General features: G+C 39.0%; 2 protein-coding genes across 3 annotated transcripts in view; one reads left to right on the top strand and one right to left on the bottom strand.

The window, feature by feature from the left end:
* Positions 1-6,864: 6,864 nt before the first annotated feature.
* On the top strand, positions 6,865-14,552 carry LOC121654589 (V-set and immunoglobulin domain-containing protein 10-like 2). The gene is made up of 8 exons (XM_042008799.1): positions 6,865-7,246; positions 9,560-9,835; positions 10,675-10,950; positions 11,630-11,917; positions 12,004-12,261; positions 12,340-12,630; positions 13,224-13,580; positions 14,307-14,552. The coding sequence occupies exons 1-8, from the start codon at positions 6,865-6,867 to the stop codon at positions 14,471-14,473; spliced, it is 2,295 nt and encodes a 764-aa protein (XP_041864733.1). The 3' UTR covers positions 14,474-14,552.
* Positions 14,553-16,281: 1,729 nt separating this feature from the next.
* chek1 (checkpoint kinase 1) overlaps positions 16,282-17,967 on the bottom strand; it is a 33,377-nt gene continuing 31,691 nt past the window's right edge. For both annotated transcript variants that reach the window (XM_042007724.1, XM_042007723.1), the window contains exons 12-14: positions 17,787-17,918; positions 17,571-17,672; positions 16,282-16,709 (exon numbers count right to left, since the gene is read on the bottom strand). In XM_042007724.1, the coding sequence (XP_041863658.1) occupies positions 16,614-16,709; positions 17,571-17,672; positions 17,787-17,918 (330 nt within the window). In that variant the 3' untranslated portion in view covers positions 16,282-16,613. The remainder of the gene's footprint in view (positions 16,710-17,570; positions 17,673-17,786; positions 17,919-17,967) is intronic.

Here is a 17,967-nt window from a genome sequence, read left to right as displayed (position 1 = left end):
GTGTTGTTTTGTTGTGTTTATTTTTTCCAAAACAAGACAAATCTTTGGTTTTAGCGAGCTACACAGAGCTTTCAAGGGACCCCTACTTTTTTGTTATTTAGCTGTTTCCAACCAACACACTTTACGATTTGCATAACTGCCAATAACTTGGCTCAGCCCGTAATGAAATCTAAATTTAATCTTAGATGTCATCCTCAATGCCTGCATTATCATTCATAAAAGAACAGGAATATTTAATAAAATTTACAATTCAAGTTTTGCAAAGGGTTGGAAGTTAAAACGCATATTACCATCGGGGAGGTGTTTTCCTACCTGGTCTGTGCATTTTACCCTTGTAAAATTTTAAATCCTGTAGCCATCAGAGGAGCTTTAGCTCTTTGGTGCAGGTAGAAAAGCCAAGTTTCATACTATGATAGGTTTCTTTCAGAGCAGAAGAGGATGCATCGGCTGTCACAGTGGTGTCATCCGTCGAGATGCTAACTGCGCCACCCTGGCTAGTTTGCCAAGGGCAGGTAACTCTGCCTGCAAAAGCAGCCACGCGACCGCCACCTTTGGTCTTCTGAACATACGCTCTCTCAACAATAAGGGCCTTTTAATAAGAGATCTTATTGTAGATCATAATCTTGACTTTTTATGCCTGACAGAGACTTGGCAGCTGCCTGATGATTTTATTTCTCTAAATGAGTCCGTCCCGCCGGGCTTTGCTTACGTCTGCCTGCCTCGTGCTTCTGGACGCGGTGGAGGTCTTGCATTGCTCCATCGTGAGAGCTGGAAAGTTGTGCCGATTCCTGCTGCTCCGGTCTTCTCCTCCTTTGAGTATTCTGCATCACTGCTGCCCGGTCCCTCTCCCACAGTCGTTACCACCGTCTACCGTCCTCCAAAATATAACAAGGATTTTTTGAATGATTTCTCCCTCCTCCTCACCCATCTTTCTTCCCTCTCCCACAACTTGATCATTCTAGGTGACTTCAATATTCATTTGGACAATGACAGTGCTCCTCTTTCCAGGGACTTCTCGTCCTGCCTGGACAGCTTTGGTCTTCATCAATACATTAATTTTCCAACCCACTGTAAAAAACATATTTTGGATTTAGTCTGCTGCTCTGGTATCGCCCCTACTGGTTGTAAATCTCATTCTGTTGCTTTTTCTGATCACCAGCTCGTCACTTTTAACATCAAGGTGCAGCTGTCTAAAATTATACTCCCTCGCATCATCTCCTTTCGTAATATAAAGGACATAAACATCGAAACTTTCACATCTGATATCAATAGTTTTCCCAGTGTATCTTCCTGTTGCTCACCTGATGACCTGGTTTCTTTTTATGACAAAAGTCTTCACACTCTCCTGGACATCCATGCTCCTCTGCGATCTAGATCAGTCTCCTTCACCCGCTCAGCACCCTGGTTTACTCCTGCCCTACGTCAACTGAAATCCCACGGGCGTCAGCTAGAACGCCTTGCCAACAAAACTGGACTCACTATTCATACTAATATGTACAAGGACCACATCACTGTGTACAAGGCCGCTCTCTACTCAGCCAAATCTGCATACTACTCCAATTTAATCCATTCAAACTGTCATAACTCTAAAACCCTCTTCTCTCTTCTCACTTCCATCACTAAACCTCCTGATTCTCTTCCCCACCATATGCAATCTCACGATTTCTGCAACAAACTCATGTCTTTTTTCATTTCCAAAATCACAGATATCCATACACACCTCACTTCAACTGGAGCTGCAGTCGCTGGAGGTGACCCCACTACCTCCTTCCCATCTCTTACAACCACTTTTTCTAGTTTTGACCTTCCCTCAGTCCAAACCATCTCTGACATTATCCATAAATCCAAACCTTCCACATGTCACCTTGATCCACTTCCCTCCATCCTGGTTAAATCCTGCTGCTCCTCACTTGCGCCTCTCATTACCAAAATCATCCATTCTTCATTGAGTTCTGGTTTGGTCCCTTCTTCACTCAAATCTGCCTCAGTCACGCCCATTTTGAAGAAACCTGGCCTGGACCCAACCAACTTCATCAACCTTCGTCCCATATCCAATCTCCCCTTCATTTCCAAAATTTTAGAAAAATCTGTTGCCTCTCAACTTCATAATCATCTGCTGTCCAACAATATCTATGAGCAGTTTCAATCTGGCTTCCGTCCCCTCCACAGCACCGAGACTGCACTTATCAAAATTTCTGATGACCTACTCATGGCTTCCGACTCTGGACTGCTTTCCATCCTCATTCTCCTGGACCTCACAGCAGCCTTTGATACCATTTCTCACGCTACTCTTCTAAGTCGACTCTCATTTCTTGGCATCACTCACACCCCAATAGCCTGGTTTACTTCATATCTCTCTGATCGAACACAGTTCATACAACTCAAATCTCATAAATCTATTTCCTACCCCGTTTCCGCTGGAGTGCCCCAAGGTTCTGTACTGGGCCCCCTCCTTTTTATCATCTACATACTCCCACTCGGCCACATCCTTCGTAAATATAATATCAATTTCCACTGCTACGCGGACGACACCCAGCTCTACCTCTCAACTCAACCATCTGCCTCACTCCCGCCAACCGCCCTCACCCTCTGTCTTGAAGAAATCCAGTCTTGGTTCTCATCCAACTTTCTAAAACTAAACAGCTCTAAAACGGAAGTCCTCTTGGTAGGCACACCTCACACCCTATCCAAAGCCAATAAATGTTTCATTACTCTTGATAACTCAACTGTCCTCCCCTCCCCTCAGGTTAAGAGCTTGGGTGTCGTCCTCGACAGCACATTGTCCTTCCAGTCTCACATTAATAACATCACCCGGTCCGCCTATTTCCACCTACGTAATATTTCTCGTCTCCGTCCTTCCCTCACTTCCCAAACTACTGCCATTCTTGTTCACAGCCTGATCACATCCCGCATTGACTACTGCAATTCACTTCTTTATGGCCTCCCCAATAAGTCCCTCCAGAAGCTGCAGCTCCTCCAAAACTCTGCCGCACGTGTTATCACTCGGACCCCCATTGCTCATCATATCACTCCCATCTTGCAACAACTCCACTGGCTCCCCATCAAACAAAGGATCATCTACAAAATACTGATCATCACTTTTAAGGCACTCCATAACATGGCTCCATCTTACATCTCTGATCTCCTTCATCCACACACCCCTTCCCGCACACTGCGTTCCTCCCATACCCATCAGCTTTCCGTTCCCCCGGCACGTCTGGCAACAATGGGGAGCAGGGCGTTTAGTCGCTCGGCTCCTCATCTCTGGAATTCCCTCCCTCCTGATCTCCGTACAGTGGACTCCATCCTTCTCTTCAAATCCAGACTCAAAACTCATCTGTTCAGACAGTCTTATCCCCCCTAAGTCCATATACATCTTTCCACAGTGTTTCCTTCCTCTATCACTTATTCTGTTTTGTGCTTTTAATGTTTTGCTTACTTTTAGTGTCTTATGTTTGTACAGTGTCCTTGGGTGCTTTGATAAGGCGCTTTTTTAAAATAAATGTATTATTATTATTATTATTATCCACACCAACACCTGCCAATGCCACTTTACAAAGAAAGAAAGATGAAGTTGGGGCTTATTGTAATCTTTATGCTTATACAAACATGGAATTAAAAGCATGAGCTGACAAAAAGGACACTAGAGTTACATTATTATTTAGTTTCCAAATAAATAAATTCTAATAAAAAAATCTGCAAAGAGACAGCTTTCTTGGGAATCTGTCCAGTAATCGACTTAAAAGACACTCTCGGGAACTGCTCTCCAATTCCCGAGAGGGTCGATGCCTGAATCTGCTGCTGTCAACATAAAGGCTTTGCCTAAATCAGCCAAAGCCAGGCCTGCTCCAATCTTTTCTTCATATTTCAGCCAGGAACAGTTGGCTGGGTTCTGGTTAACACCAACATCCATCTTTTTCCCCGAGCCAAGTTTCCTGCACAGCTCATGCCAAGCCTCCAACGCAGCATCCAACACAGGGAACTAAGTGCCAGCTCACTCTCCAGACTTCCTGTCGAGACTTCATTATTTCCTGGTTTCTTTTCTTAATTGTCTGTGCGTCACTGTTCATTTTTCCTTTCTTCCCTGCTTCATTAATAGTTTAGTTAGTTTATTCGGCTCTTTATGTACAGTATACAATCTAAGGATGTTTGCTTTCCAGATGTAACCTTGTCTTTATTCTCTCTCAGTCAAACTGTCCAGTTGTTTCTGTACATCTTATGTTTACATGTTTTAAACTTTGGCTTTTATATGAACCTGTTCCTGATGTTTTCTCATTTTTACCTCTTGGTACCAGATGTCTTACCATGTGTGACTTCAAGCCTGTTAATAAAGATTTTCTATTTGGACTTTTACCTGATCTTATGTGTCCTGTATTTGAGTCCTGCCTCCTTAATCTTCCCAGCAATAAATTCATAATCCTTGAATTAATTCAAGGCGAAGATGCAATCTGAGTGTTACATTTTTTCACCTTCTACAAAAGCAAAAATGCAGATCTTAAACTTTCAACTACTAAATTTTTATAGGCTTTTCCCTGAAATCATACATATAGCATATACAAATTTCCCTGAGGAATTCCAAAGGGATTAATAAAGTATTCTGCTTCTGATATACAGTTTGCTATAACAAATCCATGTTTTATATCTTGTTACATAACCATAACACCGGCACATGCACAGTAACAAACTCAACTATATTTGTAAGAATGCTGTTGAAACATTTCATTATATTTGACCAAGTACTCAAGCAAAAATAAATACAATTATCATCAGAATTAAATTCTGTGAAATGAAGAATATTGAAGCATGAGAATGAAAAGGGTACCTCATAGAGGCCCGAAGAGAGACAAGGATGAAGAGGATGCAGTAAAAAAACAGGATCAGATTCCCAGGTAATTCCCTCTAATATTGTTATGTGTAATCTTAATATCAAGAATTACAGCAGGAATTCTGCAACTGACCCAGCTCTACCAGTTCTGCACTACATCGTTGTCTACTTTACTGTCTGACATCCTTCTGCTCAGACCCAGAAAACTGGGTCATGTTTAAAACATTTGAACTGAGAAAAGACAGACAGTTATGAGACTCACAAGCCAACATGGTTTTACTTTTTTTTTTATTACATAGGATAAAATTAATGGTTTACAATCCAAAAAGTTTATTTTGGATTCAGAGTGGATTAAAACAGACTTCCATTGGTTTCTAGAGAGCTAGAACACTAAAGACAAACACTGCATGTTCTATATGTTCTTTGCTTTTGTTCATGTTCATGTTGTTTTATTTTATGTGGGTTTCAAAGTATCAGAGTTATAGAGTAAAACCTTTTCCCAGTATAAACCTTATCATCTGTCTGGGATCAGTTGTATTGGTGCTTGCCAGGTGAGGAAAACTGATCTTAGTCCTGCATTCATTCATGACAAACATCTCACATTACATCCTCATGGATCCACTTGACAGTCCTTGCTCTTCTTTCTGTTATATAAACATACTTGTCATTCATTAAAAAAAAATCTCAAAAATCACTATATCAGAATAATACAGTGATTACACATGCTTCACACACTTCATCGCTTTGATCCCTCCGTTTTGAGAGCTCCTTCTGTGATGCTGGGTGTGAAGAGAATGTTGATATCTTCCTAACACGAACCTTTTGTTGTGTATATTTTAAAACAGTATTTATTTAACAATGAAAGTAAGAGAAATACAAATTATGTAATGTTTGAGCTTGCAGGTGTGATTTGAATGTCCTGCGTTTAAGAATGTTCATGTTGAGACAACAGGTGGGTTCTTCATCTAGGTTAGTACCTTGGCTGAGTTAGTTAATGTGCAAGTGTGTACATTAGTGTGTACATTAGCGTATGTGTGTAGATGGCTAACCCCTTGGCTTATGGGTCTGTCTTGTATAATGGATGAGCTCAGTATCACTATGTTATTCTAACCCTGCAGAAAGAAGGACAGAGAGCTAGAGAGAAAGGAAAAATACATGAATAATTTAACATAAATCAGTTTGCTGATCCTCCATCTCTTCCTCCTCTCAGTCTAATGAAGTCAGTGCCTTCAGCTGGACTCTTCAAGAAACTTGTGGATCAGAGCAACGGAGAGATGCAACCTCAGGCAGGAAGGATAGACCACAGGCTGTTTTAAAGTCTTAAAATCTTTACCTCTATTTCTGGAACACTTTTTTTTAAATAAAAAGGCTGACGGACTCAGGATCATCATGATACCATGGTGGCCCAACTGCTAGGGCTGGCCTTTCTATATCTTACTGCCAGTCCAGTCTCTTCTGCGGCTAATGGTAAAGTTTTTAAGCGTGTTTTGGATTAATTTACACCTTCTGAGTTTTATATAACATTTTCTGAATGTTTGTAATTTATTAGATTTTTTTTGTCCAATATGCTGCAGTACAAATTTAAGATTTGAATAAATTAGTTATATAATTTGTTGCATTAGAACTTGAGTGTTTCTGTAATTACATTTCTTGTCACCAATATTTATATTGATATAGTTATATCTGCAACTGAGTAATATAACCAGATGTCGGGCTAATTTATTTGTTGCACTCCACTTTGATGCAATTTGTAATTTAAAACTAAAGAAATAGTTACATACATTGTATAAATAAAGATAATATAAAAGATGGACAAAGATCAGTTCAGGAGTCACATCAAAGAGAAAAAATTATGGGGCAAATTATGCTGGATTCAGCAGTAAAGAAAGTAAAAGAATTCTCTAGATCACTGTTTTTAAAATCCTCTATTAAAGTATTACCCTTCCTCTGATACTTGCAAAGTAATCAATCCTGCAGTGGAACACAAGCAGTGCATATGACACCACCATCTCCTTTTCTTTCACAAACACATTACAGGCATGCCAGTGTATCCTGTGCCAACATCAGCCGTGGAGATCAAGCAGGACTGGGAGGTGGTGTACCAGGACACCAACGTGTATGGGGTAGTGGGCAAAGCAGTGATCCTGGAATGTGGTTCTACAGTTCCTGATATGTACATATGGAGCTTCACCAAACCTGGCACTGAAGCCATAAAAGCTGTGGTGTATAATTTGGGGAAAGGACCGAAGATCCAGAAACTGGCTGAAACACTTGGACAGCTGACTATCATCTCAGGAAGTGCAGCTGTGAGCATTGAAAAACTGCCTCTGGCAGCTCATGGTTTGTTCACCTGTCAAGCCTTCTATGACATAGAAAAGGACCCCAAAGTCTACTATTACTACGTGCATCTCACTGTTCGAGGTAAGATACTGCAGTCTTGAAATCTTTCCCTTCTTCTGGCAGGAGTGTGGCTGTGACATAAGAGAGGACTCGACTTTTCTCTTTTCTCTCAACAATACTACTTTAATTCTGAACTTGATGATCTCCATTCATCCAAACATACCGGTACACACAGTTTAGCTGATACTGAATAAATAAGATTAACATCAATAATCTGAAATACAGAAATACAAAAACTTACTTTCATACTCATTTAGATGACAACATTTATATTTTAGACCTTGATATTTTTTTTAAAGGATCAATATGTAAGTAAGTCATACACAGCTTTTCTCTGTAATGTCTTATAGAAGTGGAAAAGATGTGGTCTGAAAACCATTTGGGTGTTTATTTTACTAGATTTAGTCTGTTTTAAGTTTTATTTATTCTGAAGATATTTCCTTAGATTAAGGCATCCCTGGCATCGACTGACCATAGCATTTCAGAAAATGCCTCATGAGTAATTGTCTTTCACAAGTTAACTTTGCTGGAAGTTCATTTTTATTTTCACAAAAAATATCTTAAATTTTTCTAAATCAGTCTTTACATTTTTTAAATATTGTTTTTTCATGGTTTGAACCAGAAATGTCACTGTCAGTGGTAATATCATGGTAAAATCATGTGCCATCATATATATGATTATATATATATTATATAGTGATTTATTAGTCATGAATTCTTCCAAGTAGTCTGAACCAAGAAAGAAAGAGCCACCAATAAATCAAATGCCTCTCAGCAAGGATACCTTATATATCTTATAAGCAGTTCCACCAAATAACCAGCCAAGTAGAAAAGGGACAGAATTAGCTTCAAACTAGCATTACCTGAGCTGTCTCTATGGGGGAAACACAATGCCAAGGAAAACTTGTTTTGCTCCAATTTCATCTAGTGCAGCACTTTATTCTAAGGAAGCCAAGAAATTCTTGATGCTATAATGTGCAACCACAAGCTAAAACACAACTTCGCTATTAACTATCTTAAAATATGATTCTTTTTCAAAATACTATGGTTCTGTTTTACCAACCAGGTTAGCAAGTTGCTATAATGAGTTCAAAGCACAGCATCCGATTTGCTCCATAATAAGACAAGTGATATATTGTTAAAATACCCGGTACAGCGAGCACAAACTCAAGCAGGTTATCTGGGACCGTCCTACTTTCCAAATCATGCCCATGCAGCATATGTGGATGCAAACAGATACTGAATAGTGATACTGATACTGAATAGATAATAGTGGTAATGAGAGCAACTGCATATGAAGGGTCAAACTGGTGTCCATAGCTGCACCACCCATCTTCCCTCCTTCAGAAGACCTTGTGATTTGGTGAACAAAGGGCTTGACAATAAAATCTAGTCTGATGTGAAAATGCTTATATGAAACATCCTTTTCATTTTGCTCATAGGGGCAGTACTTTACAGGACAGAATTATGATTTGTATTTAAAGGTATGAATAAAAAACAGATATGACTACTGAATGACCTCTTGAGTTATTAAAAGGGGCATCCCTAGAGACAAAATCCTGATTGCATATGTGACATAACATGTGTCAGGTCCCACATGTTCTAAAGTCATACATTATGCTAATTCCTCTGTTTCCTTACTTGCTCATATTTTTTTTGCTTAATCACCTTTTCAACCTTATTCGTTCTTAGTTCTTCTTGTTGTTAGTGACACCGACCACATAAAGACTCTCTGTTTGTACTAGTACCTTTTGGGGCATTTTTATAGTAGGCCAGTGCAGAAGTGCCTTAAATCTGCATTCTATGTAACGACCAGCAGGGGGACCCCTAAGAACGTTAATTAAAAAAAAAAAAACAATCTCCCTCTCACTTCATTTCCGGCCTCATGATGAACAATTTTGTGGGCATTGAATTTAGTTTTGTTAAATTATAACTTCTTGTTTCATTAGATTTGTTTTCATCCACACAACAATACTGAGAGAACAGACAAAACACTTGCTCATACAAGAATATTACATTTTGTTTCAGTGAAGAATAACTGGACAACACTGAATTATTTAATATTAAAAGAAAGCAACACAATGGCAAAAACATATATTTTTTATCTTTATTCTATCATTTTATTTACAAAGTACTTTGCATTTGTAAAAAGTGCTACTGTATATAATTGTGGACAATTTAATTCATATTCTTTATGTTTTTTCAACAAGTTACTTTTTCTTTTTCTCAACTGGGAATGCACCATGAAAACATTACACAGTAAAATGTAAAAAAATCTTCTCCTGGATTAGAAACAGTAAACCTAAGTTAATGTGTTACTTTGTCCTACTGCAGTCCCTGTCAGTAAGCCATACCTCCTGCTAAGTGACGCATCTCCAGTGGAAGGCTCTACAATGTGGATGAGCTGCAATCTGGAAAATGGGACTGGGCCGATCCAATATGTTTGGCAACGCGAAACCTACAGTGGCAACATCACAGTTTTTGCACAGAGCAGCAGCAGCAGCATCAACGTGACGGATGTGAACAGAAACCACACCGGCTGGTACCGCTGTGTTGCCAGCAACGCTGTCAACAGTGAGAGCTCAAACCGGCTGTGGTTGGACACCATCTGTGAGTACAGAAGCACTGAAACTTTATTTTATGCAATGAGCTATTAGTTAATACTTTTATTTATATAGTAACAGTGTATTACAATAGGCAGTAAAATAAGGATTCCACATTTTTCTGCCACAAAATAACATAAAATCAATTATTTATTCAGGTGATTTGTTCAGTTGTGTATCTTTTTTTTGTTTGTTTGTTTTTTGACAATATATTATATTATAAATTTATTTTAAATGATCTGAACATTGCCGCTTACGGTAAGGTTTTGGTTCATGTTAGGGTTCTCGGTTAAAGTCCAGTTTGAAACTTTGGGCTGATTAGTTTTCTCTGTGTTAGTAGAAAGATAAAATCTAAGCAACTATTCAATTTTACAATTAGAATTTTACAACTCTTTTTTTAACTAATAAAAAACAGGAATGAAAAATAGAAATGCGCAATCTACACATTTACAGAAAATAGAATAAAATGTCAGAGTGCTTGTAATGTGAAAACCTAATTGTCTGACATCATGTAATTATTAGGAAAACTTGGAGAAATCACTGAATGAAAGAAAAAAACCTAATTGTGAAACAAAATTAATCAAATAGTTTTCCATGTTTTCAAAATAGATTTAAAAGGGTTCATTTAAAAGTAAAAGATTATTATAGAAATTTATGTAAAAACAAACAAGTAAGGCATTTTTCTTCAATAATTTTATAAACCTAAGGTTTTTACATATTTAATTTACACAAGCAGTGTGCCATTTAAAAAAAAATGCATAACTTTGCCATCACAAAAAAAGAAAAAAGGAAAAAAAATTATAACAGCTTGTGTGTAACCTTCACCTTCATGTTTATTCTTCCCAGTTGGTCCAGATGTTCCTCAGATAGATGTGACTCCATTCAGTATAACAGAGCGAGGATACTCAGCTCTGGAGAGAGAAACAGTTTCTTTGCTGTGTCAAGCTCAGTCCAATCCAGCAAGTCAGTACGTCTGGTTCTACAACAACTCCCAGGTCTACACCGGGCCACAGTTCACCATCACCAAGATCCTCCGCATGCACACTGGCGACTATGCCTGCTTGGCACAGAACACCTACCTCAACACCCGCTCCAAAAAGACCATCAGCCTGACTGTCTACTGTGAGTGATCTCTGATATCCAGTCCCTATCATTCACCATCCTACCCCACTATCAACCCCTATACTCAGTCCAATTGTGTGTGTTTTTTTTTGTGTGTTAGCGCTGCCAATTTCAGTGGGGTAGCAAAACTGAGATGGGGGGAGCTTTCCTCTTTCACTTAAACCTCTCCTCTTTTATGTGCCATACAGTACACTCCTTGATTTCCTCTGTTTACTCAAGTCTATGTACTCATCATAAGTTCAAACTACACTTACACAACCACATAGCAACATATACACAGCAGAGCATGGAGGCGCTGCAGAGCTATTCTCCTTGGACTCTGAGAAGTTGGTGGGACTCTCAGGCAGGTACCTCGCTGTGATGTCACAGGCATGGCAAGTGTTGGTTGGTTTATCACTTTATATGCTCGGAAGTCAGATTTTGCTTGACTTTTCATAAAGAATTAAAGGCTTTGAAGTCCTTACTTGAAATCAGTGTGTGATGTCTTATTTTGAGTAGCATGTCTAGTGAGATATATTATAAAACTTTCATCTTTTTTAATAAGATGATAATCTTTTTTAATTATTACCCAAGTTCATGAATACTGTAGTCACAGAGGAACAGTTTCTGGCCCTGATTAATTCATTTAACCCCCACTTTGCACATCACTACTTCGTCACTCTATGTTTCCTCTGTGCAGACCCACCTGATGGCTCCCCGTCTTGCTCTGTGGAGTCGGCTCTGAATCACACCTCTCTCAGACTGCTCTGCTCCTGGCCTGGTGGATTACCCTCCCCTTCCCTCCAATGGACTGGTGACCTGAGCTATACTGGGCAAGATCAGGTTGACAAAACACAGCAAAAAATTCTACTCAACAGCACTACCATCTTGCTGCCCCCTGAAAGTCTGACTTCTAACAACAGCTTTTTCAAATGCCTGGGCTCTCATCCTGCCCTTAAACAACTGACAGAGTGCAACACACGCACATGTGAGAGAACAAAAATTACAATTAGTAATAGAAGAAATAAAGTTTTTTATTTTTCCTGAATCTTTCATGTTATGCTCTCCCACCAGATATCCCACCTGCAGATCCAGTGTGTTTTGCCTATGTGACAAATAACAAAGAGTATCTGATGCTGTCATGCTCCTGGGATGGAGGGGCCCCCAAAGCCTTAGTGTGGTGGGATGGCCCAGGGGGACAGAGCAAAGGTGGAGAGGAAAACTCCAACATCCTCATCCTCCGCTATGGCACCGTCCGCAGTGAGAAACCCTACACCTGCTATGCTAAACACCCACTTCTGGTCCAAACCAAGACCTGCAGACTCACTTTGGGTCAGTGCTCATTCATATTGTACATGACAAAAATGAGAAGTTATAATTTGGTATTTACTGAATGCTTTTTCATGATAGAGGCCCCTGTGTTGCTGACGCAGCGCCGTGTTGTGTCTGTATATGAGGGGAGTGATGTGCAGCTCACCTGCAATCTGAGAGCCAACTATCTTCCTGCCAATGAGATCACCTGGTTTAACAATCAGGGCGTTGATGTCCGAGACACCTCCAAGTACATGCTGCTGCAAACGTCTGCATGGGCAAATCTGACCGTGAGAGACACCGATGAGACACAAGACAGCGGCGAGTACAGGTGCTCCACTTCAAATGCAGTGGGAGGAGCTGAAATCAATGTCACGTTGGTGGTCAAAAGTAAGAATCTCTTTTCATTTTCATTTTCTCTTTCTGTTGTCATGCCACAGCTTTTCACATGCTTTATAATGTTTTTATGTTTTTTTTTATTTATTACTGAGAGTGTGATGACAGTTTTGATTCACCTCACATGCAAAGACAGAACATGGAAGCTTCAATCAGCTGATAATGACAGTGGTTAAGCTTCAATGACTGGAATGAACAACAGCTTGAGTTTGCAAAAGATGGATGAAAAATTTTGTAGTTGTAGATATGTAGAAACAGTTACGGTTGTAGATAAAGGTTAGAAGGACAGTAATTTATCATTTTTAATTGAAAAGTGTAGCTGAAGTTTGTTGTTGTCTGTAGATCACAGAGCACCCACGGGTACTTATTGGAAGCAACGAAAGAGCAGCAGTTGCCTTCCAGTTTGGCAGCTAGTCATGTTGAAGCATCCTTCCCATTGATGCAATCCAGCATCAATATTTTACTTTTCAGACAACATAACTATGCCTGTGTTTTATCTAGAGACCATGACTCAGTTGTAGCCAAAATGGACTGATATATAACATATACAAAAGGGCATATTTCTTTTTTTTTTATCTTTGTATCAGAGCACCCCATGCCACCCAACGCAACCCTGATCAGAGTTTCTTACAACAGTCGACAACGTAATGAAGTGGAGCTGGAGTGGCAAGTAGCGAATGAAAAAGATGGAGGTTGGACAGGTTTTTTCATCGAATACCAATGGGTGTCCCAACGACCAGGAAAGAGAGGAGGCAGCAATGATTCAAAAGGACAAATGGAAGAGAGGACTGGTGGTTCCCAAGACTGGTACCAGAACTTCATCCAGGATCCAGATGTCAGGAGTCACACAGTAGGCAGACTGACACCAGCTTATACCTACCAGTTCCGCATCAGGCCTATTAACCACCGCACCATCGGACACCCTTCTGCAGTAAAGACTCCAGGTATAGTAAGAGAACAGAGTGAGGGAAATGTGGTCACATTTAAGACATTTGAAAAAAAAAGGAAAAAAAAAGGATAAGTGCAGAGATAATAACATGAATTTTAGAATGATGACAGGTGAGTTAGGCTATAATTTAAACAACGATGTCAGCGCTGTGCTGTGATTGCAGCTTCCATCTGATGACAGTCTAACATGTTTCTTTTTTTTATCCGCTTAGGTGAAAGACTCACACTCAAACAATATACAAATGCAAACAGTTACACACATCTTACAGTTATACACTCTTCTCACTTCATCTGTTCCCATTTCAGTTTCCTTTTCCTGACTTTCCCTGAAACAAAGCATGTGTGCTTCTACTTATAAAGCATTTGCTTTTAATGTCTTGCTTATGGTATAACTGAGCTTCTTTAAAGAAGTCATAAGAGGGGTTTACTGCAAAACTTAATAACTTAATAACCCTGTTCTGACAAGATATTTAAGAACAGATCAGTGGTTTTCAACCCAGTTATGTTTGATGTACCAGTTAATCCATGTTGTGCCAAAAAAAGAGAACATTTTGTTATTTAACCATAACAAGAAAATGCTGCAGTAAAGAGGACATTAGAACGACAAAGCTGGATTAATGTGGGTTTAAAGCCACTTAAGATATCTATATAAGACACTTCAACAGTTGTATTTTTTTAGAGGTGTTTTACTTTGCAATGTGTGTAACTGTGATGTTTTGCAGCGGAACCACGCTACAATATGTACCCTGCTGTGATTGGAGCAGCTATAGGTGGGATGCTCTTTGCAGCCATTCTTACAGTGCTGCTGCTTGTGTTCATAATCCGCAACCGCCACAACAATCCTCGTAAGTCCCACACAAGAGCAACACCATCCTGCTTACCTGTATGATAAATCCACTGGAACACAACGCAGTATTAACGTGCCATGTTTCTTCCTCCAGGACTACATGACATGCTGTTTGGCTTGTGAGTATCTGTGTACTTGAGTGGAACATCTCTCGTTTATAAAGATAATTGCAATAAGTTATAATTTACAATCTGTATCTTTTCTTTGGTTTCTGTAGGCAGCACAGCCAGTCTAGGGAAAATATAAACTTTCCAGAGGATGAAATGGTTGCAGGGTCAGAGGGAGGAATAGAAGACATTGGCGGATCACCCAGTCCAGGCAAGATATCAAAGACATTCATAAAAAAGATGGACTTTTCATTGTCTGGGCTCCTGTGGGGGACCTGTAATTTAAATGCATGCGTTACATAAAAAAAAAAAAAAAAAAAGCATTTTGGAACAGAAGCCCCCTCTTATAATTCTAGTCTAAAAAAACAGCGTGGGGACAAACGTGTGATGTTTATAGATGCTACATTAAAATCTGAGGGGTAAGTGTGTGCTTGTGAAACAGAGGAAGAACCCCTAGAAGTATAGGGGTTTATATTTTCCTGAATAAAAATGCTCTATGGGGTGATTCTCGCTTCAGATGGAGAGCAGATATTATTAACTAGTTATTTTATAACCGGTCTAGATTAAATATGTAAAATCTTTAAATAAGAAACTCGGCTGTAATGTGGTGAAAGGCTGGAAGCCAAAGTTGTGAAGTCCAGTTTCCCAGCCTTGGGGCGCTGCTGGGCAACGTCTGCTACAGAGATCTGCACAATGTCACTGTGGCATCAAAACAAGACAGAAACACATATTTTTAAGGTCAGGAAGTTACATAGCGCTACTTTAATGTGGAGAACTGCCTTAATTCAAGCAGTCAACAGTAATAATGTTCTCTTATCCTAAAAGATGAGTAAATGCAGGAACTTTTCTTCAGACTGTGACGGCCGTTCTCTGTAAGCCAAGTAGAATTGGCAGAGATACAACCTAATTTTGACCAGAAACAAACTATTGAAAATAAATGTCGTGAAGAATCAATGAGGTAATGAAAACATTAAAAGAGAAATAATTTAGTGTGTAGCTCCACTATAAAAGTGCTGATATCTTACTATAGTAACTTTAACACACGCCCCAAGTTTGTGATAACATCAGTAACGTTTATTCACTGGCTGCAATAGAAACATGACACCACATCCCTTTTGTGAGCCAAGTTTGAGGAAATTTTACTGACTTAAATAAACTACATAATAGCATACTACTCTAAATGTAGTAAACAGACAAAATAATTAACTTATGAGTCTTTTTGTCCATTAGAGCATTTGTAGACACAAACCAGCACACAAGTCATTTAAATCTGATCTGACTTCTCATCTTCCTGATCTTGAACCTCTGTTTTTTTTTTTTTTTTAGGTCCAACCATGGCTATACCCCGGGCAGCCTCACCTCTAAGTAGTACCCCCACCCCCACCCCCAGCAGCCAAGCACCTCCCACTGGAGATGAAAATGAACCTGTCAGTGTCACAATCACAGTTAAAGCTACAGGCTCCTAGTCAGACACTGGAAGCTTTAAGCTAAAATTGAACCTTCAACTATTATTGTTTGTTTGATCCACTGTTTGTTACTTACACATCACCCCTGCAACATATACATCATCTTCTCATACATCCTGTAACACAAAGCTCTGTCATACAGTTATAACAGCATGAACTTGACAGAAAATAAACCTGTATATAATGTTTGTCAGCAAGTGTGTTATTTAACAGTTTTCTGGCAACATTGAAATCCCTTTGTTATCCTAGAATAATTGATCAGGAAACAACTAGCATACTCTGTTGGTATTTTAATTATTTATTTAACTTTGGATTGTATCATATCAAACATAATGAGAAGATCTCAGTCTTTGCAAGTTCAGATGAAGGACAGCCATGCTCCGCCATCCCTCTGCACATAACTTTACCTGCAGTCACATTCTAACCAGAAACTAAAACCTATAAAACACTAACACATCAGAGACATGACCTGATTTTTCTTTGCCCTCCTAATTCACAAGGATATAAGAAGACAAGTCTCAACATTTCTAAAGAGAACAAACAACAGAACATGTAAATATGTACAGCTTGTCTCTCCAAGGTCCTTAACAGTGGGTTTGTAGAAGCCACTTATGTGAAGGGGAGCAAAATCTTCTGAGTGCTGACAATGTCACCGAGCTTCTGTTTCATCTTCACAAAGAGACGCTTGAACTCCAAACCGTCACCCTGGAAACAGACAGATGTATGAACATCTCTGATACAAACACAACACACACAGTAAACTCTTAGATCTTGTCATCTGATCAACACAAAGTGTTTCTGCTGCCACCAGCTCAAGAGTGTCAGTGGAAGGAGACAATCCAGTAAAATAAAATGAAGTTAACAATTTGTTTACACACACACACACACACACACACACACATATATATATATATATATATACACACACACACACTAGTTAAATATGGCTAAATAAGGATTATACTATATACTTTATATGAGATAAATATGTTTTTTCTTTCTGCCATTCTGTTAATTTGGGACATCACAAAAGCAAAGAAATAATAGATCAAATTTAATTTACATTAGCAGTCTGATAATCATATCTGTATCAGGCTAAAATGCAAAACCAGCCATCATTAGGAGCCTTTTTCTTTAGGTATTATTTATTATATAATATATAATTAATTAAATAAATAAATAAATAAATAAATAAATAAATAAATAAATATATAAATATATATATATATATATATATATATATATATATATATATATATATATATATATATATATATATATAGTAAGGCGATATAAAACAAATCTAAAAATATATGCATCATCTTTTTGTGTTTAGATTTAACAGGATTGTGATTGAGAGCAGCAGCAGCCATGTTTTCAGGGTAGATGTGTGATTGGGTTAACATGAAAATGGAGACTGACTGAGGATTTTCCTCCAGCCACTACTGCTGCTTCTGTACTGCATTTTCTGCTTTGTCTCCATCACTTTGTTTTTTAAACAGTGAAAATTGAAGCTTTTAGAAGTAACAACACAGTCTCAACTCTGGTGTGGTAATGCAAACCCACCTTGGATAATCTGAAGTCCAGCAGCACCCTCTGATCCATCTCTAGTAAATGGACTTTGAAGATGAGTTTGTTGTTCCGTTTGTCCAGCGTGCTCAGCGTCACCTAAAGGTTACAGAGAGCTTCTTATAACTAAAATGAGTTATGGTGGGTCACAGCTTCTGGACATGTTAATACTCAGGGAATGTTTGAAACCTGCAGCTTTTAGAACAGATTTACCTGTTTGGGGCAGGTGAGTTTGAAGCCAAGTGCCAGACCATCACAGATGTCTTTCAGGGCAGATAAGGAGGTATCGGCATTCACGTTGGTGAAGAAACGCGTCATTCTCCGCACTAATCTCTGAAAAGGTGACTATGTACAGAGAGAAAGGTGAGGGTGGGCCATGTTGTATCAGAAGATG

The sequence above is a fragment of the Melanotaenia boesemani genome, chromosome 15 (genome assembly GCF_017639745.1).
Source record: "Melanotaenia boesemani isolate fMelBoe1 chromosome 15, fMelBoe1.pri, whole genome shotgun sequence".
Classification (NCBI taxonomy): domain Eukaryota; kingdom Metazoa; phylum Chordata; class Actinopteri; order Atheriniformes; family Melanotaeniidae; genus Melanotaenia; species Melanotaenia boesemani.
This window is presented reverse-complemented; position numbering and strand designations above follow the sequence as displayed.

What these genes read in the sequence shown, in the direction of transcription:
- LOC121654589 (XM_042008799.1), top strand. Translation starts at nt 6,865, where the DNA reads ATGCCAGTGTATCCTGTGCCAACATCAGCCGTGGAGATCAAGCAGGAC. An exon ending in GCTGTGGTTGGACACCATCT is followed by an intron (nt 9,836 to 10,674) that starts GTGAGTACAGAA and finishes TATTCTTCCCAG; the next exon opens with TTGGTCCAGATGTTCCTCAG. An exon ending in TTCTGCAGTAAAGACTCCAG is followed by an intron (nt 13,581 to 14,306) that starts GTATAGTAAGAG and finishes GATGTTTTGCAG; the next exon opens with CGGAACCACGCTACAATATG.